This window comes from Danio rerio, chromosome 24 (genome assembly GCF_049306965.1).
Source record: "Danio rerio strain Tuebingen ecotype United States chromosome 24, GRCz12tu, whole genome shotgun sequence".
NCBI classification, from domain to species: Eukaryota; Metazoa; Chordata; class Actinopteri; order Cypriniformes; family Danionidae; genus Danio; species Danio rerio.
In genome coordinates this window covers 40,833,206-40,857,500 of record NC_133199.1, presented here as the reverse complement: position 1 = coordinate 40,857,500, position 24,295 = coordinate 40,833,206, and the positions used below count along the sequence as shown (strand labels likewise).

At 36.6% G+C, this 24,295-nt stretch overlaps 2 protein-coding genes across 12 annotated transcripts in view; one reads left to right on the top strand and one right to left on the bottom strand.

The window, feature by feature from the left end:
* cog7 (component of oligomeric golgi complex 7) overlaps positions 1–9,785 on the top strand; it is a 30,413-nt gene extending 20,628 nt beyond the window's left edge. For 2 of the 6 annotated variants that reach the window (XR_012399216.1, XR_012399215.1), the window contains 6 exons: positions 186–326; positions 3,483–3,566; positions 3,691–3,805; positions 5,681–5,824; positions 8,499–8,914; positions 9,255–9,677. Coding sequence is in view for 2 of the 6 variants with exons in the window: in NM_001077393.1 (NP_001070861.1) it covers positions 186–326; positions 3,483–3,566; positions 3,691–3,805; positions 5,681–5,824; positions 8,499–8,665 (651 nt within the window). In the remaining 4 variants the exon portion in view is untranslated. 6 annotated transcript variants of the gene reach the window in all.
* A 7,411-nt stretch (positions 9,786–17,196) lies between these two features.
* The window catches only part of kcnc3b (potassium voltage-gated channel, Shaw-related subfamily, member 3b), a 143,122-nt gene continuing 136,023 nt past the window's right edge, over positions 17,197–24,295 (bottom strand). For all 6 annotated transcript variants that reach the window (XM_021470206.3, XM_021470207.3, XM_021470208.3 and 3 more), the window contains one exon: positions 17,197–20,528. Coding sequence is in view for 2 of the 6 variants with exons in the window: in XM_021470208.3 (XP_021325883.1) it covers positions 20,515–20,528 (14 nt within the window). In the remaining 4 variants the exon portion in view is untranslated. The remainder of the gene's footprint in view (positions 20,529–24,295) is intronic.

The window sequence follows — 24,295 nt, the reverse complement described above, 5'->3', positions numbered from 1 at the left end:
TTAAAGCATTTAAGAACTAAATACAGTATATGTTATATATTTGGCTGACTTTTGTACTTGCATTATGTCAAATGTTTGTAAAAATCAATGTTCAAAATCCATAGTAATCAGTAAATCGATGTTTTGATAGGTCATTAAATCAGTATTGCAAACACTATTTTTTGCATGTATGATTTTTGTTTTAGGAGAAAGGAACAGGAAACTCCAGCTTATTGGCCGAGACTCGCGCCGCTCTGACGCGTCTAAACCAACAAGCCAATCAGCTCGCCTTCGACTCTGTGTTCTTGCAAATCAAACAGCAGCTTTTCCTCCTCAACAAACCAGAGGTCGGTTTGCACCACAGCTATTATAGTTTTGCATTTTTAAATCTGTTTTTATTTCAATGCTATTTTAAACTTATTTTTCATTTATTGTTATTTTAAAGGGCATGTATTTCACCTCTTTTTCAAGGTTTAAGCTAAGTCTTTTGGGTCAGCTCAAAATACCCATCAGACTATTTATTATACCTTTCTGAACATTGGGATTTTTAACTCTGAGCACACTGTAGCTGTTTTTGTTATCTGTGCCTTTAATGCAAATGAGCTGGTTCTCCCTGCCCACCGTTCAAACATGCCTGTCAGAGCAATACAGAGAGATCTCTGTGGCTCCATTTCCATGTAGATGAACAGCACAGTGACAGAAAAGAAAAAGAAATACTACAATATAAACTTCTGGATAATTGATGTATTTGTTGTGGAGTAAATGAAAGCCTTTCTGGAATAACAAATTACATAGTGCTTTTACTGTCTTTACTTCATTACAAACATTCATGTTTTAAAAATGTTTGAAACTAGTCTTTGGGCCCTATCATACACCCGGCGCAATGTGGCGCAAGGCAATACTTGTTTGCTAGTTTCAGCTTGGTGCTAGAGTGGTTTTAAGGCGTTGCGCCACGCTCTTTAAATAGCAAATGCATTTGCGTCCATAGGCGTTCTGGTCTAAAGAGGAAGGCGTTCTGAGGCGCACTGCTGGCGAGTTGCTATTTCGAGAAACTATAATAGATTTTTCATTAGACCAAAACAAACCCGGTCTAAACTCCAGCGCAGAGTTGCGCCTCGCTTACACACTGCTTAATAGCCTACACACAAGATGTAGAGCAATACGCAAATATCTTTACATATAAAAAAAATTTAATATTATGGATATATATAGGATATAATAAGAATAGATATAGGATATAAATATAAAGGATTAAAATATTACAAAACATTATTTTCTAGCCTACATAAATATGACAATCCACTGCTTTTTTGCCTTGATCTCCGGAGGCTTTTTCAGTTCATTCATAACAATTTGCTTTTGTATAATGTTATTATTATTAGCAGTATTATTTATTATATCCATATTTATATTTGTTTATTAAAAACAAGCTTAGATTTGCCCACCTGTCAGGTTTTAGACCATATGGGGCACAGCATGTGTTTTAGGATATAACTCAGGTTTTTGATCACACTTGGTTATTATTGTTCATTTATTCGTTTGCTGGAAATTAGAACTGAATTTAGAAATAGTTTTGAAATGAATATTTGCGCTTAACAAACAAAATAAATTGTTTATAGGCTAATTGATGTCTGTGCGTAAAGGTTTCCCTATCCAAGAGTGAAAGTGATCCATTATCTCTCATTCTTGAGCGGTAGATGCTCTGTTTAACTGTTTTCTGTTTAAAAAAGCTGTTAACTGTTTGCTTGTGAAATGCTCAGTTTTTCCACTTACACATACTTTACGTCCTGTAAATAGCAAATGCGCTTATGGTTTGACGCAGCGGGCTCTTAAAGGGAATGGGAGATGAGACTCTGATTGTTTTTTTCTCAAAACACACTTGTTACAAACCCCTGATGTTAGTCTAGGGTTGTGGGGTTTGACATTTATTTAATTAAAATATATTTATATAAACAGCGAATGAGTGGAAAGACAACCAAAGTAATGGCAAAAAAATGTGTGCTTTTATTTACAATCCCAAAGTGAACAACAACAATGAATTAATCAAAAATAATAAAGAAAAAGTAAGTAGGACAAAAATATACTATTTACAATATGTACAACACTGAGACAAATAAAGACGGGGAAAAAACAAGAGAGCTGGCAGAAGGGACGCGGGCGGCGCTAAAGAAATGAAAAGAACAAAACCCAAAATAAATCTAACTCCCCAGAAGCATCTAGCTAACTAACTATGTGAAAAACAGTATAATTAACACACGAAGATCTTCCGAGTCCTAACTTTCTACTCTATCTATCCAAAAAGTACAAGGCGTGGCGCTCGCCCCTAACCTAGTGTACTAGACAGCAGAGTAGTCCTAAGTGTTGTATGTCACGTGACCTTCTTACTTGTCCGATTCGTCCAAGCCTCGTAAACAACGATAAACTAAGAACGATGTACGAATAACGGACGGATAACGTGCACACAGAAACGAGCAAGCAACAACAAAACACAGTTAGACGGGTTATTTCTAAACGCACGCGATAAATACAAACAAACGACAAAGCAGAGAAAGAGAAAAATGCAAGGAAGGGAAGGCGAGTGGTCTGGCGCGCTCTTTTAACACGGGTGGTCTTTGCTTATTGGATGTGACGTAAGAGTGATGTAACCGGGGAGGATTGACTGACAGCTGAATGGACCAATGAACAGAACCTGAGAATACATGAAAGCAGATATGGGAGAACAGAGCGAGAGAGAAAAAACACAGAGAAACAGAGCACAAAAAACACAAATACAAAACAACACCTATAACTCATTAAGAAAATAAACCCTTTTAGACCATGCGCCACGGCGCAAAGCGGATTTTTCCGTCCTTAAATGAGCAAATATGGATTCTGACATGCCCTGAAAGCGTTTGCGCCCTGCGCTTTCCGTTTTGCGCATGGACCGTCAAAATAGAGCCCTTTGAGGTGCTGCTGATCACAGAGAGCTGAACAGATCTTTTAATCCCTGTTGCTTTGCGCACGTTCTGTCTAGTGGTTAGGATTATATGTGTTACTACTGAGCCAAGTTAATATGCAGCTGTCAATCAATTTGGTGGGCGGGAAACCGCACTCCTACATCGCATTTTGGTGGGCCTCGAAATTGCAGGGATTTGGATCCTATTTTAAAAAAAGAGAAATTGTATCACTCCAGTTTGACTGTGGACAAACTATACCTACACACAGTTCTGTCCAAACAGCCTACAAACGATGATTTTCATCATGGGTGCCCTTTAAAACATTTTTTTCAGTAGTTTTAGCCTTATTTATATTTTTAAACAGGAAATGTTAGTATGAACATGCTGAAATCGATTACATTTTAATCACTGTTATTGGATCCAAAAACACAGGAGAACAGGACAGTCAAAAACCATACAATCATAGTTTTAGTTTACATTTACTGAAGTAATCTTGGTTTTCACAGCATTGTAAAGCAGACCTGCAAAACATCATGCTTGATTTATTGTGTTGTTGTCTATTTGAAGGCTCGCGGCTCTGCTAGTTTGGGTGAAACGCTAACAGATGATCTTCCGGCCTTCAGTCTGTCACCGCAGGAGTACATCACTAATGTAAGACAATATTAAGACCTCGTTAGTCCATGTTTAACACAATCACCAGACGCTCCTACAAGGACGAACAGCAGCCAGAGATGTTGACTGTAATGACACTCTTGGACTCTGTGTTTGTCTATAGATCGGTCAGTACATCATGTCTCTGCCTCTGCATTTGGAGCCGTTCGTGACTCAGGAGGATCCGGCTCTGGAACTGGCCTTACACACCGGCAAACTGCCTTACCCTCCAGAACAAGGTCCAACAATTAGTTTTATTTCATTTAAAAATGGTTGATTTGATATTCTGGGTTCCCACACTTCTTGAAAGTACTTGAATTGAGCTATGGTATCAAGGCCTGCAACCTACAAACACAGGTCCTTGAATGGGCTCAAATTAAATAAAATAATAACTGTGTTGTTGATGTTATTTCAACAGTTGTACTGTGCTTTTGTCTAAAACAGACTGATAATATCCGATGGCCAAAAAGTGATGCACATTTAAATAAATTGCTCAAATATTGATGTCTGTGACACAGCAAGCCCAGAGATTGTTGTGTACACCATCATTTTTATAGATAATTCACTTTAATGTGTGATGTGACTAACAAGTGGCCATAAACGAATATTTTCTCAATTCAAATGAGCAGCGGCTTGGACCCATACACCGTATTCTATACATCATGACTTAACACGCGGATATTATTAGCATAGTTTTTTCGTTTGGCAGAACTAACCATTGTTGTCCAATGGCTTGCCAAATTAACCAAGTTAATCCTTTAAAGGCTCTATCATACACCTGGCGCAGTGTGGCGCAAGGCGCGGCGCAATAGTTGTTTGCTAGTTTCAGCTTGGTGCAAGAGTTGTTTTGAGGTGTTGCGCCAAGCTGTTTAAATAGCAAATGCATTTGCGCTTATATGTGCGCCCATAGGCGTTCTGGTCTAAAGAGGAAGGCGTTCTGAGGCGCACTGCTGGAGCGTTGCTATTTTGAGAAACTATAATAGATTTTTCATTAGAGCAAAACAAACCCGGTCTAATCTCCAGCGCAGAGTTGCGCCTCGCTTACACACTGCTTAATACACAAAAGATGTAGAGCAATAAGCAAATATCTTAACATATGAAAAAATTTTATATTAAGGATATATATAGGATATAATAAGAATATATATAGAATATAAATATAAAGGATTAAAATATTACAAAACATTATTTTCTAGCCTACATAAATATGAAAATCCACTGCTTTTTTGCCTTCTTCGTCTCGGGAGGCTTTTTCAGTTCATTCATAACAATTTGCTTTTGTATAATATTATTATTATTAGCAGTATTATTTATTATATCCATATTTATATTTGCTTTATTAAAAACAAGCTTAGATTTGCCCACCTGTCAGGTTTTAGACCATATGGGGCGCAGCATGTGTTTTAGGATATAACTCAGGTTTTTGATCACACTTCGTTATTATTAATCATTTATTTGTTTGCTGGACATTAGAACTGAATTTAGAAATAGTTTTGAAACGAATCTTTGCGCTTAACAAACGAAATAAATTATTTATAGGCTAATTGATGTCTGCGCGTAAAGGTTTCCCTATCCAAGAGCGAAAGTGAAAGTAGATCATTTATCTCTCATTCTTAAGCGGTAGATGCTCTGTTTAACTGTTTTCTGTTAAAAAACCTGTTCACTGTTAACTGTTTTTTTGCTTGTGAAATGCTCGGTTTTTCCACTTACACTTACTTTACGTCCTGTAAATAGCAAATGCGCTTATGGCGCGACGCAGCTGGCTCTTAAAGAGAATGGGAGATGAGACTCTGATTGGTTTATTTTCAAAACACACCTATTACTCAATAAGAAAATAAACTCAACCCTTTTAGACCATGTGCCATGGCGCAAAGCGGATTTTCCCGTCCTTAAATTAGCAAATATGGATTTCGGTTGTGTGCATGGACCGTAAAAAAAGAGCCCTAGATGTCACTTTAAGCTGAATACTAGAATCTTGAAAAATATCAAGTCAAATATTATGTGCTGTCATCATGGATAAACGATCAGATAAATCTGTTATTTGAAATTAGTTCTTAAAACTATTATGCTTCGAAATGTATTCTTTCTGACATTGTGTGTGTGTGTGTGTGTAGGTGATGATGTCCCAGAACTGGAAAACACTGCTGATTATTGGCTGGGTTCAATCGCCAGAGCCACCATGCAGACGTACTGCGACGTGATCCTGCAGCTTCCAGAACTCAGCGCTCATCACACCAAACAGCTCGCCACTGACATCGGTGAGGACGCTGTTACTTTATTCATCATGCAGATTTTCAGCTCAAATTTACAGAGGTGTTCCTGTTCAAAATGCACTCTCCACCATTGTTCTTGTTTTGAATTGTTATTTTTCTTGAAACATGTCTACACATACAGGAATTATTCATAGCCCTGGCAAACTCAGACTTAGGGCTCCTACACACCGGGACGTTTTTTAATTGCGTTTATCGTCAGCGTTTTACGAGACGTTTTTCAGTGTTTCAGTGTCCAAGCGGTTTTCACTGGCGTCAAGCTGAAGAGTATGCTAAATCACTCTTTTGACGTTAGATGGCGCTGCACAACTTTAAGCTTCTGACATCCGCTTATAACACAGAAGAAGAGGAGGAGAGGAAGTTTGCACGTTTGTTTATAAAGTTACTGGTGACTCGAACAAGCATAGATGGTTGAAGCAGCAGCTCCAGCTCTAGCGATGAAGAAATGATTAGTATTCACAGAGCAATAAGCAGCTCCATGTTCATATGGCCTCTGGGCATCTTCTTCAGTGTGCGCTCGCATTGACAGTTTTGTGCTTGAGCGCCTCCAAGTGCTGTTTACAGTAACTTTAGCAGCTTCGTGCACGTGAGCAAAAGTGCTGATCTGATTGGAGGAGAACAAAAAAACGAGCATGAGGCGTTTTTTTTTTTTTTTAAATGACACTTTTGCGCCTGGTTTGTGCGTTGGTGTGCTCAATCACATTGACACCCTTTATTTAGTTATGAGGCGTCAAACGTCGACAGAAAACGCGAGCAAAAAAACGTCTCGGTGTGCACGGGCCTTTAAAGTTTTTCTTTAAATGTAAATAAAAGCTGAGAATTATATATTTTTCCCACAATGATGTCTCTTGTACATCCTCTTATTATCATTTGGGAGAGGCCAGCGTCATTTCTGGTCAATAAAAACTTGCTGGTTGAATAAAAGTAACTTTAAGGCAGAATTTGTCAGGGGTTTGAATAATTTTGGACTTGACTATACATGTCTTTTTTATGGGACATTCCAAAATGTGCATAAAAATAAGTGGAACAGAAAAGAAGATATTTTGAAGAATGCTGTAACCATTTAGTTCCATAGTAGAAAAATCAAATACTATAGAAGTCAATGGTTACAGGTTTCAAGCATTCTTCAAAATATCTTCTTTTGTGTTCAACAGAAGGAAACACAGTTTAAAAGTACTGAGTAAACAACTACTTGCAGTAAATGATAAAAATTTCCAAATTTTAAAAGTAGTTTTATAAAAAATTGTTTATAAATAATTGTTATACTTAATATATATATATATTATCGCTGTCAAAATTAACGCGTTAACGCATGCGATTAATTTTAAATAATTAACGCGTTAAAAAAATTAACGCAATTAACGCAGTTCAGGTTTTTTTTTACTTCCTGTTGTGGTGGACATGTGTTCAACATGCAATAAATGTGGATAAGACCAAGGAAGCACTTTTTAAAGGCAAGTTTCAGTATAAAACAATTAGTTGCATCACAGGTTATCCAGAGTTTGATGCAATTTCGGGTGTTTCATTTTTAACTTTCGACATCTGTTGTAAGTTGATACCGCATGGCGAACAGAAAGAAAATCCTCCGCATTTCGTGACTCTGTGTTCCTTTAAGGTAAGGTTCCTTTTAAGGCTACACGGTAGAAGAGTATTATCTTAATCATATTAAAATCGGAGTATTGGTGTCTTATGTAAATGTACTCAGAACGTCTGGTGAAGTCGCGAGCTGTCAAAGACAGGGCATTACTGCCTTTCAGCATGAGCCCTCCAAGTTTAGCGTGTTTCCTCATTAAACGCAACGAAAGCGTATGCTTCGTGTTGTTGTGTCAGAATCATTGTGAAATACAGTAATACTTTAGGACGCTTAGCAAATTTGATGAACGTGATCATGCGTGTTGAATCTGAGGGGAGTCGCTCCAGTATGGAAGGCCGTTGGGGCCAAAACGTCTGCAGCGCGTTGTGTGTGTGTCTGTGTCAGGGGTGGAGTGAGCGACGTATCTGAGTAGGGGCGAGAGGGGTGTGCAATGTATTTAACGACCGGTTTGCAAGAAATTATCATTCATTTGCGGGCATTTGGGAGTCTCTGTGCACTTGCGGGATACTCCTAGTCTTAGCAACTGGATGAATGTAAAGGAGGATTAAGCAGAATTGTTTCTACTCTATAATTAATGTTCTCAACTCACAGCAATAAAACTTTACAATGAGTGCAACAGTTTGTATTTTATAGTTTATTATTATAATTTTTCATTTTCCATATCTGCAATTCCTGTATTTTGGCATTTTTTTGCAGTCCACTTAGAATCCAACATGGAAATCAAGGTTTTCTTTATTGGCATTGATTGTTTTGAAATTTAAATGTCATTAAGATGCCTGTGTTTAATTTCTGTAATAAATATGGCTGTCAAGCCAGGATCTTGATGGTTTATTGTGGGTTTGTTGTTTACATGAAGAAATCTGTGTTACAAGTTAAACAAAAATTCTATAAAACAATTATATTTTGAATTTAAATATTTTTTTTCTTGCGTTTACATTAATTTTACATTTAAATAGCCAAAATTACAAGTTTCAGTATTTTAAATGCGATTAATCGTGATTAATTTTTTTAAAAAGGTGCGATTAATTAGTTAATAATATAATATGTTTTTTTGTGGTGGTGATGCAGATTACCTGAGTAACGTGATGGATGCACTGGGTCTGCAGACCTCCAGGACCCTTCAGAATATTGTTACTCTTCTCCGTGTCAAACCGGACGAGTATCGGCAGACGGCAAAAACACTACCCCGAAGATTAAGTGCCACCATCGCCAACATCAGAGGCCTGGAGTACTGAAGAAACATCTATACTACTCAACTTCTGAAGCAGATCAAAACCTTCAGTTAAAGTAGTTCTAAAACTATTAAACAGCCATTTTTACCTGGGGACAGTTTTGAAAAACTCTATTGATCCGCTTTAAATGTTGACTAGTGTATATAAACGCCACTAAACATTGGGCATGTTTTAACCCGTTTTAAAAGAGGTTTAAGAGGGATCGTTCACCCTAAAATGAAAATTAACTCACTATTTACTCTCTCTCAAGTAGTTTCAAACCTTCACGAGTTTCTTTTTTCTGTCAAACACAAAAAGAAGATATTTTGAAGAATGCTTGAAACCTGTAACCTGTTATTAACTTTCATTGGTATTAGATTTTTATTCTAATATGGAAGTCAGTGGTTTCAAGCATTCTTCAAAGTATTTTCTTTTGTGTTCATGTTTTATTCACTTGAGTGAGAAAACAAAATGAAGTAGCTTTATAAAAAAATGCTTACAAAGTTGTAAAAATGTTGAACACAAAAAAAAGTTATTTTGAAGAATGCTGAAAACCGGTTACAACAAACTTCCATAGTAGAAATACAAATACTATTGAAGCCGATGGTTACAGGTTTCAAGCATTCTTCAAAATATCTTTTGTGCTCAACTGGATAAACTCAAACAGGTTTGGAGCAAGTAAATGATAGCTGAATTCAATTTGTGTGTGAACTATCCCTTTAAAGGGAAATAATATTATAGACTTGGGTTTAATCATGCGGTAAAGAACGTGTGCCGGAATTTCTTCCTTACTGAAAGTGTGTCATTATGGGGTCAGTTGTTGAAATATTTATTTTTGTGTTGTTTTGGATGTTTGTTTGCCATTTGGAGGAAGAATCAATAACGAACATCAGAGCTCTTGTGTTTCTGGCTAACCTTTTGCATCTTTTTGATTGTTTATTGTAATCTTTATTGACATGGGGAGAGTTTCATACCGCACTTAAATACATTAATGAAGTGGTTTTATTAACAAAATAAAGCTTGCGGACTGATTTAAGGGATTTGTTTTATGTGCGTCACAATCAATAATCAGTTTTGAAATGTGTGGATAAATATATATTTTTTTGCTTTAATGTTATATGAGTTATTAAATCTGAACATATGCCTTGCTGTTATTGGTCTTTAAGAATTTTTTTTTTTTTTAATCAGTACATGTATCAAATGCATTAAAATACATAACATAAAATGCATACATCTATTCCTTAATGGCAAAATGCTTTTATATTGGCTGGGTTGTGGAACATTTTTTATATTCTTTAATATTTCTGGTCAAACTTTACAATAAGCTTCCATTTGCTAATGTACTTAACGTAAAGCATTTAATAATCATAGTTCAGCATTATTAAAATCTAAAGCAGTGTTTGTTAACATTAACTCATCTGTAAGTTAAGAATTAATGAACCACTTTATTTTTATTTAGTAACATTAAAAAGATGAATAACTACTGTAATATTTTTTAAATCTATTATATGAATTACGATTAGAAGTTTTAATAATTAATTAATTACAATTATTTTAATAATTAGAATTACGTTCGATTAGTGAAATTTATTGTCAAATGTAATTATTTTTTACCATCATTTATTCAATCTTCAGTTTAGATTTTTCAATAATCGATTTTGTGTGTGTTAATAATAATACTAATAAAAATGCCGATAATGCTGATAATTATCAATTTTTTTTGTTGAATACATTTTCATTGATTTTTAAAAAACAAAATCTTGTCATTCCCAGCATTTGCCATTTTTCCAAGCAGTGTAAAATCCTTAATTTAACAATGTATATGCTTGCTAAAAATAGAAATATCTTTTAAATAATACAATGCTTTAATTTGTATATATATATATATATATATATATATATATATATATATATATATATATATATATATAAAAATTGTATTTATTTTTTCAGGTCAAACTATAAGCTTCCATTTGCTAATGTACTTACTAAAAAAATTAAAGCATGCATTATTAGAATCCAAAGCAGTGTTTGTTAACGTTAAAATAAAGTGGTTCTTTTTAACTTTTGAATTAATTTAATAACATTACGAAAAGATAAATAGTGTAATTCATTCATATTGTCAGTAAATATACAAGCTAACTAATAAAAACCTTTGGTTTAATTAAGTGTTAGTAGCTTTATTCTCTTTTAAATAAAACATCTGCAATTATCAAAATTAATACAAACAAACAAAGCACAGCAATAAAAAAAGATGAATAAACAGTGTAATAAATGTATAGCTCATTATTATTTTGTCAGTAAATGAACTATCTAATGGAAACCTATGGTTAAAGAGTTACCAGCTTAATTCTCTTTTAAATAAAACACCCACAATTATCAAAATTAAAACAAAGAACAGCAATAAAAAAGATTCATATATGTAATAAATGTATTAATTTTTCATGTCAGTAAAGTGAACCTTAATTTTCTTTTAAATAAACCATATGCAATAGCAAAATACATTAACACAGTTCATACATACAAACAACAAAGAAACCCTGTGGATGTTTGTTAATCACTTTAATTATTGATTACTGATCATGTTGATTGATCGGGATGATTGGCAGTGGTCAGAGAGGTGGTGATTGCATATCTGAAATTCAAGTACATCAACTCAAACGTAACACAGTAAACGAGTGATCGAACTGACATCTGATACAAGAGCAGGCAGTGAACAAAATCAGACCATCAGATGCAGAAACACCCAGATTCATACACGACAAAAAGACGAGCTCAACTCGCCTCAGAAACCAAAAATGGGCGGGAAAAAACAACAACAACATCAGCGCTCGGTGAGGACGAGAGCCGCCATGTTCCTGCTGGAAACACACGGGTAATCATTTATTTATTTATTCTGCAGTGAAGTGCGCTTAAAATAAACCCAAACACTGGCTCTTTCTGGACACAAAGTGGTTGTAAAAAATATGAACACTTTGAAATGCAACAAGAAAAAAAACGGAACTCTGTATAAAATATAAATTATTCATTCAGTTGATAAACAAAAGCATTTATAAAACTATAAATATGCAGGACTGCTTCTTCTTTTTTTTTTTTTTTTTTTTTTGAGCTCTTCGGGCTATAAGGTTTCATTCTGGACGCTGTGACCCCGGCGCGAGACGTCTCATTTTCGCTTGCTAAGGTTTCAAAAATATTCGCTGTGTCATGTTGTCTTTCTGCTAAAGGTCGAATGTCCGCTTCCAGCAAACAGCAGAGGATGTAATGTGAAATATCACGGTCACACCGGACACCGGACCAATGCCTGCCGACATTCATCACGCTCTCTTCCTTTCCCAACGAGTGATTAAAAAGACTTTTGAAGACCTTTATTTAAGAACTGGAGTAATTACATTTTTGCCTTAACTTTTTTAGAAGCTACGATCAAACAAACTTTTTTAGTCATCTCAGTATACATCAATCAAACTGACTAAAAAATATTAAGTCGGACTTACAACACTGAGTTGAAACATCATTAACTTGTTAAAGCAACACACAGACATTTGTTGTCTTGACTTTTTGTTATGACATTTAATCTTTAGTGTACATTAGGGGTGATATCTCAGAATTTTCTACGATTTTGTTGGCTTAAGGTTATTGCACACTGAATCAGAAATTTTTGTCCGTACTTTTCGCAAGTAAAAATTAAATTCAACCTCTCGTGTAAATCATATTGACATACCGCCTACGAAACTTCCGTCCGTCATAAAAAAAATCTAAATCGTATTTTTTTTTCTGTTTTTCACATCCGAAAAAGCATTTTGAAAGGTGTTTCGACAGTTTAGAGCCCCTGTACAAGAAAAAAGCTAAATACAGAATGCTGTCATTTGAGTTACAGATAACTTCACGACAAACACACTGCATAAAATAAAGACAGAATGTGGCAGACAGTTGAAAACCCCTATATGCTGGATTCTGTGGCTCCATATACATTATAATAGAAAGCATGGTCCGTTTTCGTTTCGTTGCTTTGACACGTCAACGCGAACGCCATCTAATATAATGTCTATAGGTACTGCCAGTCTCTGGTCAGGATTTGTTTACGTACTGTATGTGAAAGTGTGAAGTATCACAAACATTGCATTTTGCACTTTGGGTTAATCGTAGCGCAGCTCTTTGATAATGAGCTGAGCTCTCCTTCCTCTCTATGTGGGCTAGTTTTGGATGAACACAATATGCGACCTATTCTTTCTGTTTCTACTTTGGAAAAGAAAGAGGAGAAAAAAGTATTACTGCTTGAACTTACTCTGAAATATTTTGCGTCTTCTCATAATGGATTTTTAATACGCATCAGACTCAGTGTTCACGGTTTGTTTACATGCCGAATGTTTCGCATACCATTACTATAAAAAACGCATACGAAAATTTCGGACTTCAGTGTATAAAGACTTTTAAGGTTTTTGCACACTGAACCCAAAATTTTTGTCTGTAATTTTCGCATGTAAAAAAATTATTTCGACCTCACGTTGTGTCAGTTGTTTTGACACACCACCAACGAACGTCAGTCATAAAAAAATTTAACCATGGATTAATTAATACGCATCAAACTCAGTGTGGAAGTTTTGTTTTCGTGACAAATTTGTCGCATACGATTACAAAAAAAAAAAAAAAACGCAAACAAAACTTTCGGACTTCAGTGTGCAGAGACCTTCAACCATAATCAGACATTTTGCTGAGCACAAACTATGAAATAAATAAATAATAATGCATGTAGATCACAGCTATGACTTTACCAATAGAATGTGAATAATACAAATACATTTGTGAATCAACAGTATTTGTATTATTCCCATTCTATCGGTAAGATCATAGCTGTGATATACATGTATTATTATTTATTTATTTCATATTCTTAGGTTTGCGGCTGGAAGAGAATCCGCCGCATAAAGCATACTAAAGTAATTGATGGCTCATTCCACTGTGGCGACCTCTGCTAAATCAGGGACTAACCTGAAGGATAGATATATCAATATAATCAACCTTTTCTAATATAATTGCAATGCTTTTTATTAAAAAGTAATGCTCCAGTCAACAATTACTAGTATCATTAGTAGCTAATTTACTTTCTACTCCGACAAACTTGACGTCAGCTGGCCGCACACTAAAAATGCTAATTATTACACCCCCCAACGAACAAAAATAATGGACTTACAATACAACACATATTAATTACGCTGGCTTTTGTTGCAAAAGACAGTATATAATATAATATGCTGTCGTAAATGTTGCAAAAATATAACAAATCCACAATAAATCATTGTTTTTAAAAGCGCTAATAAAATAGGCTTATTTAAATATTCTAAATCAAAACTTTAAGACATCTCGTAAGTAAAAATAAGATTTTTGATGGGCTTGAAGTTTTTCAAATAAAAGGGAACCCTGCTGTCCATTTGCTAACTAGCAGATGCTTCTCATTTATCGTAACACAGTGAACTTCGAAGTCAATTGGCTGCTAGCGTTCATATATTATCGTCTACATGAATAAATGTCCACATAAGTGTTATTTGACAGAGTAGGATTGATGGACATTACGAAATCAATAGCTAACATGTTTTGCATAGGACTCTTACTTTTGTTGCACAATCGTGTTGTAAATGCGATTGTGCTAATGCTCACAGATTAGCTGCGGTGCTACAATGCTACTGAGTGAGTCCCAGATCTAAGCAGGTGGTGGCTAAATGCTAACGGTTTACTTTTAGCCCAGCTAAAAGATCCTGAGATACAAAGAAAAACTGATATGATAAACAAGTTTGGTAAAATATTTTAGGACAATAAAAGAACAGGGAGTTAGCTTTTAAAATTTGGTAGTCTATATCGAACACATTTAGCTTCAGTGATTGTGATGTTTTTATTAGCATAAAGCTAGGTTTATTTTTACAACAAACAAAAATCCTTCAACAATAAACATGAGTAAAAGTTAACATTTTAGCATGGTTAGCATTCTGTAGGCGGTTACAGAATGAAGGATAAACACATTTATTAGCTAAAGTGCTAAATGTTTAACTTTAACCTGGCGCTCCAAGCTACAACCAAAACATTTTCGGACAAACATGTTGGGTGAAACTTGTGTGGACATCTGATGTGCATGAGTGGAATTAGTAAGTTATTTTAATAGTAGGCAACATTAAATATCTTGCATCAGGCTAAAGCTAAATGCTAATATTTCAAGTGAGTAAAAACATAGCATTTTATGACATCAAATTAGCATGACTAAACTTACCTGTTTTAATTTATACAACAGTTCTGTCTGGTTCTTAAATCTGATTGGCTGAGAGTCGTGAGATATTAAAGCATCATCAGCACTCATAAAGCTTCTTCACTCTTGTGAATTAGTTCGCCCACACAAGGACTAAAGAGGGACTAAACAACTCACTGCAGTTTGTCAAATATTGCAGCTGTTGGACAACATATATACTTTTGAAGCTTTTTCAAGCAAGAATGTAGTTGTTTAGATTGCAACTATGCAGATTATTTATAAGGATAGAGCCTATTTTAAATATTAAATATTTCTGAGATTCAGCACATTCGCGGCCATCAGCCTGTCATACTGAGCAGAGCAAAGATGGTTGAAGTTCCGCCACAAGATGGAGACAGAGACCGTATAATAAGTTGCAGTGCTGGATTTATAGATATTATAATAGTAATCTGTTAGTGTTTGCTTTGCTTTAGCTTTTTCTGGGTTAATTATTGTGATCTCCCGATTGCAACAGAAAAATACTGGGAAATCTCTGTAGACTGATGGCATTTCATGCTGCTCAGCCTTATAATCTTAAAATGTCAGCAAAATCAGCTGTTGAGTCATCACTTTAGACATTACGCTGGAGAATCATTCAAACACTAGCTCTAAAGTGACGTTGGTGAATGAACAATGATCTCTGCTGTTCTGACGTCAGCTGCAGATGTGAATGAACGGCGGAAGGAAGTAGTTCCTCATACAAAAGTATTTTTGAGACACACTGTTTGATTTTCTTTTTTATATACACGATTATGCCATCGAACTGCTGTATAAATGCAATATCACATGAGTAGCAGTACAATATGGCTGTATATAGTCACTGGTGGGACACTAACGCCCGATTCACACGGGGCCTGAGCGTCAACATTTGACAGAAGGTGTGTCTGAAATTAGGGCTGACGCGATTGTCATAGCAGCGTCAGCCAATGAAAATAGTCCATAACCAGCTACTGTCTGAGCTGGTGTATTTGCATACAGCGATCTGATTGGCTGACGCTTTCGTTGGCGCTTAGAGATGAGAAAATTCCAACTTCTGCAGCGAGCAACGCCACTGAAGTGCCGCCAACAGATCCACAATGCAGTTTGACAACGCCTGACGTCACCCATTTAAAGTGAACGCGAAGCGTTGATGCTGACGCCCCTGCAGCCTCGAACCAACGCACGCTTCCCACAAGTGCCGATATACAGCCATATTGCACCGCTACTCATGTAATGTTGCTCATTCAGTTTTCAATATTACAGATACACTTATTTAACTTGACTAATAGCCTAATGCTGAATGCTAAATGTTTAGCATTAAGCTAGTGACCTGAGACACCTGGGTAAAACTGAAAATTCGAACTAAATCATGAGCTCTTCCATTAAACTATTTAAGCCACAGTAAATGCTAAAGGTTTAGCTTTAGTCTGGGCTTCGGAAAATCAAAACAACTTTTAGCATCATTAAATTTAACAAGAATATATTCTGTTAGCCTAAAGCTAAATGCTAAAAGTTTAGATTTTTTTGTCCTAAAACTTCAATAACATTCATTAGCGATGATAAAACACTAAAAGAGAAACACTATCGGATTTAAATATAAAGACACGAGCCCTGTATCCCAACTAAATAGTGTCACACGGCCACTTTTAATGGGATATTAAAACAGATCCGACGAGATGACAGCGAGCAGGCAGAGGTCTGGTGTGAAACTGACATTATTCATGTTTTTCACCTGAGATTAGAGGCGCGACGCCTCTACAAAAACACAGTCTTCAAAACGCCGCATCTGTTGGTGAGGAAGACGCCGAGACTCCGCTTAGCTTTGCTACAGTCTCCATCCAACAGATCTCTGGATTATCATTCAGATTATTGCCAATGAGAGCATTTGAACATCGAACTGAGAATGAAACTCTATCAGCCCCAACGCAGAAGATTCTGCCATCAGCACAGTTGTTTTCATGGCTACATAAGAAGCTAATGCTGTACGTAGACAAACATTAGCATTAGGTCTACAATAAAAGACAAGATGGACGAATCGCTTAGCATACAGAGAGAGATACAGAACCTAAAAAATAAGATGGGAATGTAACACGGGGCAGTATGTAGCAAACAGATTCTGGTGGTATTTTTTTAATCTTTTAAATCTAGTAAAACTGTTCAGTGTGTGTGTGTGTGTGTGCTTGTGTGTAAGTCAGAATTTATTCACATTTTCTTTCTATTTCAAAACAAAATATAGCTCTTTTAAATATATTTTTCTTCTTAAATATCCATTGCATATCATGTTTTTTTTATTTATTTTTATTAACATCTTCATCTTTTTTTAATTGTTATTATTATTTTAGCCCTCCCCACTTCAACTAAGGGCGAGCAGAAAATACAGTCATGCAAAGTTTCTCATGCTGGTAAACAAAGTTACAAAAATGCATTTTTTAATCTCTCCATGTATTTTTTTTTTCTCGTTAGTTTTTTTTTGTATTTTTTTTTTGTCGTTAGCGTATATTTTGACATCCATTTTCTCACAGTTCAGTCTGAGGAAACAATCTCTAAATGGAGCATGTTTTTTTTTTTTGCACCCTCCCTCCGAAAACAAAACCAAAAAAAAAAGAGTGCGATAATATTTTCGTTCATTTCTTTTTTGTGTAAATAGGGTGGTCGCCATCGCATTTTTACAGTCGCATTCAGACATCTGTGATTCCTCGAGAACCATCCAGATGTCAATTCGACTACCTATCAAAATATAAATTAGTTCTGTTTTTTTTCCGACATTGGGTACGTTTACATGGACACCAATAATCCGGTTTTAATACGATTAAGACATTACTCTGATTAAGAGTCTACCATGTAAACGGTGATTTTTGATGACCTTCATCCAACTAAAGTCATAATCGAAGACATGTAAGACATTAAGACATGTAGAGTATATCGATTTTAGTCGCATTATTGATTTATGTAAACACCTTAATCAAACTATTACCGTTGTGTAGGATTTTTGCCGCATTCTGCGACAGGATAGTCTGTACACACATAGCTGTTTGACACAGAGTCCAAGTCAGTGATAGACCAAGAACACCCGCATAAAGTAATGTGGAGGTTTTTCCCCTATATGGTGTGCGATATCAAATTCCACTAAAACAACACTCTTCCAGATGTACTCGCATTAAATACCTCAGTTTGTCACGGGGGCATGCATGAAATGTTCCTGAATGACAATGAAAGTGCCAAACTGCAGTTAAAGTCGACAAATTAAAAATGAAACACCCGAAATTATGTGAAACTCTAGAGGAAATGCGGATAGCGCAGTGACACAATGACGTTAGTGGAATTAAGTGCTTTAACATGTAAAACGGGATCATGAAAGGAACACTCAAAAAGCAACTCATGTAAACAACTTAATCATATTATTGTCTTATTCAGATTAAGGCAAATAATTTGATTACTGATGTCCATGTAAACGTAATCATTAACATTTAAGTACATTTACATGGACATCAATAATCTGATTTTAATGCGATTAAGACAATGCTCTGATTAAGAGTCTACCATGCAAACAGTGATTTTTGATGACCCTAATCCGACTTATAATCGAACTAAACAAATCCAATTTTGACGTGGAGTAATCCGATTTTAGTTGCATTATTTAAGTGCAGAACAGACATGTAAACAAACAAACATATTAAAAATTAAACACCAATACTGACACCAATAATCCAATTTTAATACGATTAAGACAATACTCTCATTGAGAGTCTACCATGTAAACAGCGATTTTTGATCACCTTATTCAGACTTCATAATCTAAGTGCATCGTGAATTGCAGAGGTTTTTTCCCCATACGGTGTGCGGTATCGAATTCCATTAAAACTACACTCTTCCAGATGTACTCGCATTAAATATCTCAGTTTGTCACGGGGGGCATGCATGAAATGTTCCCGAATGAAAGTGCCAAACTGCAGTTAAAGTCGAAAAATAAAGAATGAAACCTGAAATTACATGAAACTCTGGAGGAAATGTGGATAGAGTGGTGACACAATGCTATTAGTGCCAAACTGCAGTTAAAGTCAACAAATTAAAAAAATGAAACACCCAAAATTACGTGAAACTCCAGAGGAAAAGTGGATAGCGCAGTGACGCAATGACGTTATATGAATTATGCGCTATAACGTAAAACAGGATTATGAAAGGAACATTCGAAAAGCAACTCATGTAAACAACTTAACCATATTATTATCTTATTCAGATTAAGGCAAGTAGTTCGATTACTGATGTCCATGTAAACGTAGTCATATATTCTTGTTGACTTCTCGCGTTCCCTCTGATTAGTTAAGACGGAACGAAGCTGTCGAGCCAATAGGAGAGAAAGAAGACAGAGATGGAGGGAAACTCTGAAGGCAGTTTTAGACACGTCTTAACATAGACGATTTTTTTTCTCTCGGAAAGGGAGATTACAGGAGCGCACATCCCTAACCTTTATACCCTCTATCCACAAAGCAAAAACGCTTTTTATTGGTCCAAGCACTGGCATGTGCACGTATATAATCTATGGCAGCATCAGCTTTACTAAATAAATCAGAAAATAAACCTCTAGATTGGGGAATTCCACTTTGGGAAGTCCTCTGTTTAAGGGAATTATAAAGACAGCACCCCTGGCAGAACAGCCAATCCGTTAGTATTTAAAGGGACAAAAAAGTTCAGATCTGGCAGGGAACATTGTTTCGTAAGTGATTTTGTGCCATTTTAGCTTACGTTATTTGGTCACAGTTGGGCTTTGGTCTGTCAGGACTGTGTTTTCGATGTTGCCTCCCCTGGACATTGGGGGAAAAAACTGGAAGACTGTTTTGGGAATAGCAACGTACCAAAGCAGAGTGCTGCGTTTCACTTTTCAGTGCTCTAGATTCATTCACAAAGAAAAGCTACTCTAAGACTCAGACTTTTGTTTTGTTTTTTTCTGGGACGGAGAGTGGGAACTACCACACGGCAATGCACGAACAACACATTTTTGCTGCTAATATGCTGAGTGGGGGAAGAAAAGAAGAAAGAAATTGTGCATGACTAAGCCATTTTTAGTCATTCTGTGCAAACGGTCAATGAAATATCAGTCTGTAAAAAGTCTCTGGAGAGTTTCTCCCAGCCAAGAAATGCTACAAGGTCTTAGCAGAAATGCTACATAATTATTCTAACTTGGTCCTTCATTCTTACATATAGGCTAATATACAGAAACTCAGGGCCCAGGTGAGCACCGCAGTCAAAACGCCTGGTCTTTTGATCTTAAATCATTGGAATGTTTTTTTTGTTTTTCCGTTCGTTCCTTCAAGAGTCTTTTTCCTCTTTCAGGTGTCAGTGCAATGTTCGGTTTTGTTGCTGTAAAGTCAGTCAGTCTGTAGAAAGAGGAGTGATCCGGAATTTCGGTGAGGTTGCTTTGGTTACCATGTGAAGATCCGGCCTTGGAAAATTCCAGTTTCCTTCCTTACATATACATATATAATATTTAGCTTTATTTTTTTCCAGTCTCACCCTCTTGCCAGTCCGACATTCCTCTCATGTCCTGTGTGGATGGTACGACCCCATCGGCAAAACTGTCAGGATTCAGCGACTAACCGCGTCTCCTTAAAAGAATTGCCAAATGCTAGAAACTTAACACTGCGGACAAAAACAGAGATAAAATGATTTTGTTAGAAAAATAAACTCATCAGAAAGCAAAGCTTTGTAAATACACATCTGAGAAAACTTAAAGGAATAAGTCACCCATCAATGAACATTTGCTGAATATTTACTCACCCTCTGTTCATCTAAGATCTAAATGAGTTTGTTTTCTTCATCAGAACAGATTCGGAGACCAGTAGTTCATGCTAGATTTCTGGTCCTTGTTTCTGAGTGCTCGATTCTTAAGCTGTTGTAAAATAATCTACAGCACTCTCAGAAATAAAGGTACAAAATCTATCACTGGGCAGTACCTTTTCAAAAGGTACATTTTTATTCCTAACAGGTACTCAAAGGTACATATTAATACTTTAAGAGTACAAATATGTACCTCATTAACTTTTATTCATTCATTCATTTTTATTCGCTTTTCCGGGGCTAGGTCGCGGGGACAGCAGTCTAAGAAGAAAACCCCAGACTTCCCAATCCCCAGACACTTCCTCCAGCACCTCCAGGGGATCCTGAGGCATTCCTAGGCCAACCAAGGGACATAGTCCTTCCAGCGTGTCCAGGGTCTTCCCCAAGGCCTCCTCCCAGTGGGACATGCCTGGAACACCTACCTAGGTAGGCGTCTAGGAGGCATCCGAAACAGATGCCAGAGCCACCTCAGCTGACTTCTCTCAACGTTCCATCTTATGGTAACTTAAGAGAACAAAAGTAAACCTTAAAGGTACAAAAATAGACCTTAAAGGTACAAATGTGTATCGCAAAGGTACTACCATCTTCCTGTATGGTGCAAAAGTGTACCCTTTGAAAAAGTATCGCCCCAGTGACAAACTTTGTAGTTTTATTTCTCAGTCTGAAACATACATCTGTGTGTTGCTTAGTTACTATTATGCTATCAGTTCTGAGCTAAATAAACTCTTTGCATGCATAGCATAGTTTGCATGTTCTCCCCGTGTTCGCGTGGGTTTCCTTCGGGTGCTCCGGCTTCCCCCACGAGTCCAAAGACATGTGGTGCAGGTGAATTGGATATGCTAAATTTGACCGTAGTGTATGAGTGTGGGAATTAGTGTGTGTTTCCCAGTCATGGGTAAAACATATGCTGAATAAGTTGGCGGTTCATTCCGCTGTGGCGACCCCAGATTAATAAAGGGACTAAGCTGAAAAGAAATGAATGAATGAAGGAATTAGCTTTTTTTGTATTTTGTGAAACACTGCTATGGAATAAACCTTATAGAAAAGCAATAAGCTCCATGATCATGTGGTTTACAATGATTTTATAACAGTTAAAGCCCCTTGGCGTTTCCAATGTATACCATGGCTTCTTGGGACCTATTGCTATATTAGAACTATAAACAGGAGGTGACAGTGTTACCACAAAAATATATAGGCCTAATTACAAAGACGCAAATAGTTCATGGTAAAAAAAAAAAAAAAAAAAAAAGATGGTTAAAAATGACGGCATTCAAATATTTTATTTAATTTATTCAATGAAAATAAAGTCAAATGGTCAAATACAGGCTATCTAGATTGTAAAACAAAAGTTTGGATGGTTGCCAAAATGAACTATATTGAAAATATTTTGGCTTTATGACAATTCTCCCTAATAGGCAGGCAAAAATAAACCTGGTGCCCTCTACGAATCCTAGTTTTCAATATCAGAAATAAAGGGTTAAAATCAGTAATTGGGGTCATACCTTTTCAGAAGGTACACTGTTGGGGGTGGGTTGGGGCTTAGTGTGTAAATGTACGAAATGTACGAATGAAAACATAAGATTTAAAAAAGTAGGCGTGGCACCCAAGCCCTGCCCCTAAACTCAACTGTAATTGGGTCATGGGGTGTTGTGGCTAAAAGTGAAGAGTGGGGGGGGGGGGGGGGGGGGGGTCATCACGGATAAAATTGAAATGGGGAAAGGTGTGGCTTTTAGAATTGTCTTTACTTTGGTAAGTTTGTGTCATCAACTGCGGCAAAATCTGAGTATTAAAATCTTTAGACCTCATTTGGATGTGATCTGTGAAACTACACCATGATAAACTGCACTGATGTTCCTTTCCGAATTCATCGCCAATGTAATGCTAAAATCTTTCCGAATCTGTTCTGATGAAAAACAAACTCGTTTACATCTCTGAGAGCCAGCGAGTTAGTAAAATATTCTGCAAATCTTCATTTCATTGGGTGTGAACTATTCCGTTAAGATATAGAAATGCTTTAACAGAAAATACACATAATCACACAAATACAAAGCTACGGAATACAAAAAATGGGGAAAAAATGAAGACAAACAGGGTTAAAACTCTTCTAAACACACATATACACACAAAGAGAGACACAGATCTCAAGATGAAGTCGCATGCACTGAACACCGGCTGTGCAATGTATCTTCTCAAGGGTGAAAAAGTCCAATCCCGGAGAAAATGCACAGGCGCTAATTGCAATTAAATGATAACACAGTGTTTTAACCTGAAGATTAACAGTGAGAGCTGACACTAAATGTGGCCAAATGGCTTTCTAGATCTAGCAGGAATGGAATAGTCCACCCCAGATACATTCTAGGTCACTGTAAAATATAATAAGACCACTACATTATCACTCATAAAGGAAACTTATTGATTAAAACAGTAGAAAGCTGGGGAAGGTTTACCTGTGGATGGCTGGTAAAAAGTTAAGCATGTACTGTAAGAATTCAGTTAACAGATATAATTCATTCTAGTGTTATAAAAGAAATGGTAAAATTCTACTTAACTAAATCTAACACAATTTTGGTACCTCATTTCATTTTGCTTGAAACAAAATACACATATCTGATTAAAAAACATAGTTAATTTAGCTAGTTGACAAGTAAATACACTGGTTAAATACGCATTATTTAATAGTTTCTGTATTTTCTGTTTAATTATGGTTGTGAATTGCATTATGGGATGTTGATTTCCGCTTTGTCGACTTTTGATGTTGAAACTTCAACTCCATAGTTTGACTTTTATTGGCATTTTAGTAGTTTGAAATAATATGTAACGGAGGTCAGTGCGGGATGGGAGTGAGGTTTAGGGAGGTGAGTGTAACAGAGGCTAGCTAGCGAAGTGCTATGCAGATAAAAACCTCACTCCTCTAACCTCAAAAGGTGACAGACGCTAGAGGCCATGGTCTTTAGCGTCTTTGTTAGATCAACCGACTCCCATAAAATGATCTGTCGGTTCGATCCCAGCTCAGACCGGGTTGGGTGCAGTAAGGCCGTACTCACACTAGGTACAGTTGCCTCGAACCGGGCCAAAGCACGCTTGTCCCCCCTCCCGTCTCCCACAACGGCCAGCGCTCACACCATAAACGGGCTTCGGCACGCTTGCGTCATCGCTGCTGGGCTGTTCAGTGAAAAGCGCTCTCTCACTCAGCAGCACAGTGGAGATTTCTCTAGTTATATCGTGTCAGTCGTTTGATATGCCGTGAAATATTTCGCCAAACAGTCCTTAGGGATGCGGTGACACGCAGTCAGATATTTCGCCGAACAGATCCGCCACTTTTGGCGCTCATAAACAATCATAAAGCTCTCGTGCTGCAGGAATGAGGAGGTCTGCTGAAGCCGCGCAGCTGTCGTGCAGTGAGGAGTTCTCGTCTTTAATAAATGACGGCAGTTTGCGTTCACTGAACAGTAAGAATGATTAATAAATCCATATGAAACAGTCCCTTAAAAGTCACGTCTCGCTTTCAGTTTCGGGCTTTGGCTCGTTTTGCACTCACACACAAGCGTACCGTGCCAAAGCCCAAGTGA